Raw genomic sequence first — 10,300 nt, 5'->3', positions numbered from 1 at the left:
GGAATTACAAATTTAAGAATCTGTTTAAGATCTGCGGATCCTACATCCTGACCATTTGGCAGGACAAGCTCAAGATACAGCAGTGCTTTTGTCTCTATGATAATGTAAAGGTATAGGTGATACTGCCAGACTGATTGGATTAGCACCTATGCATTTGAATGACACAGTTATGCTGATTAGATCATGGCTGGGAAATGTAGGCAATGATCTGATTCCTGTACTGCATTTGCATCCTTTTGTTTAGATTGTCCACACCTCTACTCTATGTATCCCTCCCCCTTGAATGTATATGAACTACCAAGTCACTGCCTTAGTCAGATTTTGGATGACCACAGCGACGCACAGCGTGTTTCTCAATAAAGAGTAACTTCTGCTTCAAGAGATCCCAAAGTCTCCTGGTCTATGCTTCTGAGATTTCCAACAACTCCAATCTTCTGGAAGAGTAGTGTAGACTTTATGTCCACACAGCCAAAACCAATCTTTGACAGCTCTAGTTCCCCGTGAAGAAGGAGCATATCTGTAGCAATTTTGACCTGGCACAAGTGCACAATATTTAGAACACACATCTTGAATAAAAGGATTAGCCCATCCATAAGCAATCATAGTAGATATAGGATGTGGTTTTCTTTTAGAACACTCAGTCATATTAGCTTTTGGATAATGCAAAATACAACTCATACAACAAGACATATTTTCTATCTCACAATGATGGTATGTTCGATTACATTTACTTTTAGGAATTACCCCCAGTCTCACTGTTCCAGTTTCTCTTTCCATACATAACAGTGAGTCTGGAATAGAGCCAATGGTTGTCACTTTAGCATGTACTTGCGTTGCAAGCATCATTATTCTACTTTTTCCACAACTCCATATTGCACTTTTATTTGGAGCCATCATTCCAGTAATGCTAACAAAAATAGGGCATTCTAATTCTTCTTCTGTCCTTGGTGATTTAACCTCTACATGTGGTCCAGAAGCACTATGTGGCATTTTGGTGCAAACATAACAGTCACCTGTTTTTCCTTCAGATTTGGCAGTGTAGTTGGCTAATCTCCACCACATGTTAGCTGCGAAGGCATGTGGTTCTTCTTCATAATGTACCCAAGTTTCATTACCAGTGCTACCAGCAGCTTGTATGTGAATAAACACATTTGTCAGCACAACCAGGTAAAATGTCAATTTAGCAATCATGGCTAGAGAGCTTCAATGATAATTATTGCTGGTTTTAGATCTCTAGCAATCTCTTTCTTCTTCTCCTCGTTGAACGTCTTGGTTCACCTTCCTTCGGATCTTTCCTTGGCTCACTGGCTTCCTTCTCCTCATTGACCAGAACGTTCCCCTGGGATGGAGCTGCTTTCAGTCGACTGGCATGGATCCACTGCGGCTGGAAGTCAGTCAGCACTCCTGTTCTCGTCACAGCAATCACCGTGGCGGGCCCCAGATATTTCGGCTCACCCAGTTTTGTGGGCTTCAGACACTTTATCAGCACCTGTTGTCCTGGAACGAAAGGATGAGTGGGTTTTTCTGCAGGAAGAGGGAGAGAGAGAGACACATCACCATTGATGCTATTCAAAGTTTTAATTAGGGAATCCACATAATCCGTGATGATCACCTCCGTGTCACCTGTGGAAAAATTGCCAGCGCGACCTCTGACCCATGGGGTCGGGAAAGGTCTACCCATAAGGATTTCAAACGGAGACATCTTTGTTGTTGCTGATGGTGACATTCTAATTTCTGTTAATACGGCAGGCAGCAGATCAACGATCTTTGATAACCCTATTCATGTTCTCAACTTGTCCACTAGATGGAGCATGAAATGGGATATGTAATCTCCAGGTAATATTAAGCTCTTTGGCTAACAACTGCGTGACTTTGGAAGTGAACGGTGTTCCATTATCACTATCAATAACCATTGGTATACCAAAACGCGGTATAATGTCCTTAGCCAGAACTTTAACTACCGTCTGTGCATTTTCTTTTCCACACGGAAAAGCTTCAGGCCATTTAGAAAATCTGTCAACAATCACAAGCAAATATTTATTATTTCCGCTAGGAGGCATATGCGTAAAATCAATTTGCAAGTGTTGGAATGGTAGCTCAGGATGTGGTAAAGCGTCATGTTTAGTTGCCTTGTGCTTGTTAGTTTGAGCACACACCAGACAAGCATCCAATATCAACAGAGTATTTCTTTGAATATTTGCTATGCAATAAGATCGATTCAACATTTGTATCACTTTCTTTTTTGACACATGTGATACACCATGATAATGTCTACATAGCATAACAATCGCAGATGCAGGTAATGCAAGTCTACCCTGTTTGTCTCTCAAGATTCCAACTTGATCTGGTTTTACTTCATTGTCTGACCAGTAAGTCAAATCAGCTTGCGTAGGGTTAGCTTGTAATATTTTAATGTCCAAATCATTAGTCAATAATGAATTCATCATAGGCACATCTGTGCCCCTTTCGCTTACATGTGGACTTAACATTACTTCTTTAGCAGCCCATTTCGCTACTTCATCTACAAATCTGTTTCCTTTGGCTTCATCTGTTTCTCCTGACGTATGTCCTGCTACTTTAATAACAGCGAGTTTTGATGGTTGTTGTGCTGCATTAATGAGCTCCGCTACAATACTATGGTGAGCAATTGTCTTTCCATCTGAGGTTTTAAAATTTCTTTCTTCCCACAATTTAGCAAAATCATGTACTATGCTATACGCATATTTAGAGTCAGTGTATATATTAACACACTCATCTTTTGCCAATTGACAAGCTCTCGTTAAAGCAATTAATTCTGCAACTTGCGCTGACTTATATGGCAAAGAGTATGCCTCAATTACACGATCAGGTAATTCAACAATAGCATACCCACACAAGTAAACATTATCATTTGGCTTGAAACAGGATCCATCAATATACCAATTCTTCCCCTCCTCCAGGACAGATGTAGAAACATCTGGCCTGCAGGCAGTCGAAATCTGGATTCTGTCCAGGCACTCGTGGTCATCACTCGCAAATTCACCTTGTGTCAGCAACCTGTGCAAATGTACAGTAGGGCCATGAATAACAGAAGTTGGCTTCAAAATCAAATTAGCAGTAGCTAATAATATAGCCTCATAGCCAGAGCGGCGTTGAGCAGTCATATGTTGAGTAGAAATATTACTCATAATGACTCCTACCTGATGAGAGGTATGCACTATCAATTTATGTGATAACACAAATTTTTCAGCATCTTGCACCATGATCGCTGTGGCAGCCACTGCACGCAAACAAGCAGGAAGTCCCCTGGCTACTGAATCAAGAGTTTTAGACAAATAAGCTATGGGACGAAAAGTACCCCCATGTTCCTGGGCCAGGATTGCGGCGGCTGTACCCCAACTTTCATGCACGTATAAGTGAAAGTCTTGAGAGTAATTTGGGAGGCCGAGTGCAGGAGGTTTCATGAGGGAGGATTTCAAATGTCTGAATGCTTGATCCATCTCAGCTGTCCATGTAATGTCCTCTGTGTCCCCCAGAGTAGCAGTTCGTAGGATTTTATCATACATGGAACAGTTGGGCACCCATATTCGGCAATAATTAACCAGTCCCAGGAAGCTTTGCATCTGCTTCCGTGTCGATGGGTGCTTGAAAGTAGCAATAGCTTTCACTCTGTCAGCAGACAATTGCACTTTGCCCTGTGACAGTTTATGTCCAAGGTACTCGACCCTCCTCTGTACCCACTGTAATTTCTCTCTTGATGCTTTGAAACCAGCCTCTGCCAAAATATTGCAGACAATTTTAGAGGCAGCAGCACACATGTCCTCAGTTGCTCCTGTGATGAGGATGTCATCTGCGTATTGAAGCAGACAGGTGTTTGGAGGAAGTTTGGCATTTTTCAGCGCTGCGTGCACTACAGCAGAGAAAACAGCCGGAGAATCCCTGAACCCTTGTGGGAGTCTTGTCCACGTTAATTGTGAATTTTCCAAGGTAAAAGCAAACAATGGCTGTGTTTGGCGATCAACAGGAATGCTGAAGAAGGCACTGGAAATATCCAGAACTGTAAAAAATGAATGTTCAGAAGGAATAGAATTAATTATAGTTTGCACATCAGGTACAATAGGAGACAATGGTGTTACCAACTCATTAACTTTTCTCAAATCTTGAGTTAAACGCCAAGAACCATTTGCTTTCTTAATTGGATTAATTGGTGTATTATAAGGTGAATGAGTGTGCACCAGGATGCCTTGAGCCAGTAATTTATCAATAACAGGAAGAATACCCTCCACCTTTTCTTTTGAGAGGGGTACTGTTTCTGATACACAGGCTTGTCTGTTAATTAGCTTAGCAACATAGGGCTGGACATCAATGAATCCTGCGTCATCCTTATGGGCTGCCCACAACTTGGGGTTGACGCCCTCAATTTCCTGTTTGAGCTCAGTTGCAGAATCATCCTCAAGGAGAGCATTTCCTGTATCAACAGTGAGAGAAAAGGCTGCAGGAAAAATAAGTTGTAGAGAGTCAGCATTAAAATTAAGTTGAATACCTAATTTATGTAAGAGATCGCGTCCCAGAAGAGAAAATGGTGAACTCGGTATTATCGCAAAAGCATGCATTTTAAACAGTGATGGGATATCATTAGAAGTAACTGGAAATGTTGGTGTCATTTCACATCTCACAGGTACACCATTGATTCCCACAGAGTTTACATGTTTTCCTGTAATCGAGCCTTCATAGACAAGAGAGGATAACGATGACATCGACGCCCCCGTATCTATGAGAAAAACATAGGGTTTATGGTCAACATTTAATTCAATAAATGGCAAAACAGTTGACACATTCGGATAACTCAAAGAAATCAATGAAAAATTATCAGAAGAGGGCTCAGTCGAACTCAGTCATTGTTGCCAGGAAATGGGATACACTGGATTTTGTCTGTCAGTCTTTGCAGAAGGGAGCGCAAGTGGGGGCTTTTGCTTCAAGCCACCACCAGAGCCCTTCTTCTTCTGCTTTTCTGACCTCTGCCTCAAATCCCAAGCCTTTTTCCTACAGTCACGTTCCAGATGTCCTGGCTTGCCACAATAAAAACAGCGTCTCACATTTCCAAATTGTTGTGGACGAGGATTCACAGCAGCATTCACTTGAAGCATTGCAGGAGTTTTGCCCCTGGAGACATCAAAAGCTCCAGCAGAGGAAAGCTCACGCAAGCGTCGTCCTAATTCATCAACAGAAATGGTAGTAATATTCGGAGTTGTTATACGAATTAACTGCGCAGTGTCTTTGTTCATATTATTTAGGAACGTATTTAAGAACAATGGACAATTTTGTTCAATAGGAATCGCAGATTCCTCAACCCATGCATGTTTAAATCTATTAAAGAATGCAACAGGGCTTTCACCAGTTCTCTGTTTGGTATTGGCTGCATGCGAGATGTCTTGTTTAGCAGAAGACACTTTTAACAAAAAGGCAGTCAATTGTTTGAAAAAATCTTTAAGTTTACCTGAGCTGGCCCAAATCCAATCACATTCCTCTTCTTCATCCTCCGAATCAGTAATTAGAAGCACTCGTGAAGGTTTAGACAAATCAAGGGGCTTCGAATCTCCAGCTTTCTGAGATACAACACGACGAACAGGCGGTGTATCGTAGATGGGGTTTAAATAATAAACTTCTTCAATCATTTCCTCCTCTGTGATTTCCACAGGCAGTGTTTTAGTCAAAATAAAACTATAATCTCGTCCCGTCAATTGACTGTAGGCAGTTAACCGTTGCAGCACTGCCACAAATTGATGTGGTGACTTAGCCGGATCAGGCAGATCTTTGCAAATAGCCACTGCCTCCGTAACACTCAGAGGAGTAATTTTGTAACCATCTGGAAGCTGTACAAACGGAAAAACTTCAGTTGTGGACGGCAACTGCGGATACAATCGATTGGTCAAGGGCTTTGGAATTTCAGCAGAAACAACACATTCATATGGGGGAAGGGACGTATCAGGTTTCAACTGAGACTGAGAGAGAGAGCTGTCTTGTTTTTTCAACTCTGGACCCTTATCCCAATAAGTTTTCATCTTCATCCAAACTTTATACGCATCTTTCATATAATCAATTGGCCATCCTGGGTCACCCCAAGAACCAAAGATCATATCTTTTGCAGCACGCATATCTTCATCTTTAAAAGAACCATCGCGGGGAAACGGATCTAATTGTATTTTCCCTTCTGACCATCCCGCGAGATTAGAGAGATAGGGTTCAGTAAAAAATGCTTTATTATTGCGATTCATGAAATCCCTCGGGGTTTCCCCCATCAACGGTCGACTAATCGTTTCACCCATTTAAAACAGCCAACAAAGATCTCTCCTTTGCTTAAAGAAAAGCCTTACAATTTCAGACAAAATACAAATTAAAGTCTGCAGCTTTATATTAACCTTTTAGTATTTTTGGCAAAAAAAAAATTTTTTAAATTCAGTATTATTCATTCAACCGCCAACAAGGACCTGAGGATATCATCATGAAATGGACTAAGAGAGAGAGAAAAATTTTCAACTCAAACTCATCTATTCCCTTCCCACGTATATAATCTGTGAGGATAACACCAAAAAATGAAAGGGTGATCAATCCTCTTTCCCTCTTCCCGCATTTATCTAAATACGAGGATATCCACTTTTAACAAATATGAAAAAGTGCGGCACAAAAATACAAGGATCAATTTCTCAACAGACAGTAAGATGCACTTAAGCATTTTATTTCTTACCTGTCTGGAGAAATCCCGACGAGCCCCCAAATGTTAGGTTTTTGCTCCTAATTCGTGCCTCATCCCAGACCTCTTATTTGGCAATTGAATGAGCAATCACTCAGCGCTGAGGGAGAATATAGTCTCATTTTATTGATAAGAAAAGAGAGAATATATAGAAAGAGTACAAGGGGTGTAGTATAGTTTCAGCCAATGAGAAAGAGAATACATTATGTAGATCATGTTATAGGAATGTGATACATATAGAAAAACAAGTCTAAATATGGTCATCTATTGGTCAGGTACCCATGAGGTCCCTTAGCATCCCAAGGACCTTCTCCTAAGCAGGGACCATTCCCTGTTTCACATTCACTCCTAGTAGAGCCTTATATGGAAATGGTTCTGGTACATAGAAAACCATATGTTTAAAACATAGTATACAACTTTGACAGAGGAAAAAAAAAGGAGCCTCAGTCCACATACTTTCAATGCTGAGACCAACATAAAATCTATCATCACGCGTGCGCGAGTTATACTTGTTCAGACTTGTTCAGACAGCAGTGTGCAGTAGCCGAGTTATACGGAGTTTCCTGGCTTCGTTTATTCCATGAAAATCTGCTTTTCCTTGTGTGGTATTGCTGTGTGTTTATAACTCCGTAAGTAGCAACATATATTATTATTGTAGATATGTTTCAAAGTGTTTATAGCATAATTGGGTTAATTTTCACCTCAGAATTATTACTGCGTCATATGCGCAATGGCCGCAATACTCATATTCGACGAATCATCTAGTTATTTGTTATTTAAGATGTTTATTCTTCTGAAAGGAAGTTGCCTGTTATGTATGTTGATGATAAGAATTTTTATCCAATGTTTGATCGGCACTTTAGTAATAATATAAAGAGCGCATGGAAGTGCTAGAGCAGCGCGCACACACTTTGTAATCTGACACCACTTGTTAGCGGCAGCTCGGGGTGTTTAATATAGCTGCGTATACTGCTCATATATTACAATAAGCTCTGGTTTACTGTTAGATTATATAATTTTAATTTATCAGTGTATAGATATACAGTTATAATCTCTGAATTTTCAGTCATGTTATATTATCCTGTATATTTACTATCCTCATTTTATTTTCTCACAGAAACCACATTGATGTGCATATCCACACAATAAATATAAGATCAACCACATTCACTCTGGAGTAGCTGCAGTTCTTTCTGACCGAAGAATTAGGCCATTGGTGTCCCAACCATTTACCTGCACACAGAATATCTCACAGGTGCGGTCACACTTGGCATGTTTGGTTCGATTAAAACGAACCCTGGTGCGATTACTTGGTTAGTGTGGTTCATTTGAACATATGTGAACGCTGCCATCCGAACCCTGGTGCGCACCAAACAAGCGGACCGAGACCGCTGAAAAGATGGGTCTCGGTCCACTTCCAAACGAACTCTGGTGCGGTTCGAATGATATATGAATGCAACACGGACCAAAGACATGTAAACGAACCAAAAACAGGAAGATGAGACCCTAAAAAGGACAGAATCCTCACGCATATAGTTTTTTCTTGTCATAGTCGCGAGTTTGCCCATGACAGGCATCAGATGCGCATCTCCGTGCAGCAGATCGTTTGGGTGTGACAGATGGATTCCCACCGCTGTTTTGACTACTTTTACACATTTTATAAGCTCTTCACGAGTTCCCAGCTGGCCAAAATACCATCACATTCAGGCTACGTGCACACAGTGAGCGCATTTACCTCAGCACGCAGCATTGTTTTGGATATTCGGTAATCTCAAAATAGGCAATACGTCATAAAATCTGACCAGTCATGTTGTGAATGTATCCCTATGCCTTTAGGTTCGGTATCTTTTGGTTCAGTGATAAAATTGCCAATCTGAACGCTGATCGGACCAGGATTAAATGTTTTTTTTGTTTTGTTTTTTTGGTCCGGACCAAACAAACCAAATGAACCGAACCAAATGTGGTATTTGTAGTTAAAGAACAGTAACACAACACTTTCTATGGTTTTACCACAGTTGCTGTAGTTTTAATATAGTATTTGTCATTAAAGCACAGTAATGTCTTGGTTACAAAGGTAACCCTCGTTCCCTGAAGGAGGGAACGGAGACGTACGTCGGACAGACTGACGAATAGGAATCTTGCTAGAGAGGCCAATCTACTTCGAGTGTAACTAAAACGAGCCAATGCACATTGGCATGCAATCATATGCATCAGCTGCTCATCTCGCAGTGCGGGTATTTAATGAGCAGCAGGTGTGTTGCATCTTCAGGTTTTCGCTGAGGAGCTGAACAAGTTAGGCGGCAGCATCAGTGGGGTACAGCGACTGTGGCGACGGGAAGTACATCTCCGTTTCCTCCTTCAGGGAAAGAGGGTTACCTTTGTAACCGAGACGTTCCCATTCAGTTGGTCACGTTCGACGTACGTCGGACAGACCGGCGAATAGGAATCCCTACCAAAGCACCACAGGAGCTGCCCCCTTCCAGCGCTCTATAATAAGCCACCTGACCCCCTTGCCTGATGACGGTGGGACAGGGCTAATACAGAGAGTGTCGATCACTGCTGTTCCCAAAACCCATTCAGTGAGACTATTGGATAACGCTGGGAAAGCGTATCCTTTTGTTGGGAAAGGAACACTGCGGAAGCCACATCCTTCCCCGAAGGAGTTATGTGGAGGAGTACATATGTACTAACCTTGTAGGTTGTACTACATATGGAAGAACTGGGGTGACTCCAACTCGATGAGAGGTGGGTTCTCCCAGAGGGAAAGACACAGGCTTCGTTTAGGAGCAACCGTAGGACCAACCATATGGGATCCCCGTAGGGTCACACATATGGAACCCAGCCTAAATCTGGTTCTCAAGGATGCAACAGAGTATAGGCATGGCGCCAGACGCTCCGACACATTGGCTGCCGAAGGGAGATCGGAGGACTCAACAGGGTCTGCCTTGTAGGGACTCTCTGGAGAAAACAACGCACGTAGCGCAGCAAGCCGACACTAAGCCAGGGCCTCTCCATGCCTGGCATCCACTATCCAGTGGGCCATCCTCAGCTTGGAGACAGCCTTTCCCTTCTGCTGGCCTCCGTAACAGACATAGAGCTTGTCTGAGGTCCTGAAGCTTCGAGTTCTGTCTATGTACAGTCACAGAGTGTGAACTGGACAGAGCAAAGCCAGGTCCTCTACCCTCTTGATGGAGGCCAATGCAACCAGCATAGACAGAATCTTTAAGTCTGCTGATTGCAAGGCTCAAAGGGAGCAATCTGGAGTGTTCTTAGCACCATAGCAAGGTCCCAAGAGGGTATGGAGGGGGGTTGAGGAGGATTTAACCGTCTCGCCCCCCTAAGGAACCTGACAACCAGGTCGTGCTGACTAGCAGATTTGCCATCTATGTGGTCGTGGTAAGCGGAGATAGCAGCAGTATGGACTTTGAGGGTGGAGGGGGACAGCCTACGCTCCAACCCTTGCTGCAAGAAGGAAAGCACGACTCCGATCGAGCATCTTCGGGGTTCTTCTCGGCGAGAAGAGCACCACTCGATGAACAGGTTCCACTTTGAGGCATAAGCACATCTCGT

General features: G+C 42.5%; 1 protein-coding gene across 1 annotated transcript; it reads right to left on the bottom strand.

The window, feature by feature from the left end:
- Positions 1-440: 440 nt before the first annotated feature.
- LOC125261101 lies at positions 441-6,205 on the bottom strand. The gene is made up of 2 exons (XM_048179670.1): positions 5,477-6,205; positions 441-1,524 (listed from the first exon to the last, which is right to left on the bottom strand). The coding sequence occupies exons 1-2, from the start codon at positions 6,132-6,134 to the stop codon at positions 1,226-1,228; spliced, it is 957 nt and encodes a 318-aa protein (XP_048035627.1). The 5' UTR covers positions 6,135-6,205; the 3' UTR covers positions 441-1,225.
- Positions 6,206-10,300: the final 4,095 nt, after the last annotated feature.

Source organism: Megalobrama amblycephala, unplaced genomic scaffold (genome assembly GCF_018812025.1).
Source record: "Megalobrama amblycephala isolate DHTTF-2021 unplaced genomic scaffold, ASM1881202v1 scaffold306, whole genome shotgun sequence".
Classification (NCBI taxonomy): domain Eukaryota; kingdom Metazoa; phylum Chordata; class Actinopteri; order Cypriniformes; family Xenocyprididae; genus Megalobrama; species Megalobrama amblycephala.
This window is presented reverse-complemented; position numbering and strand designations above follow the sequence as displayed.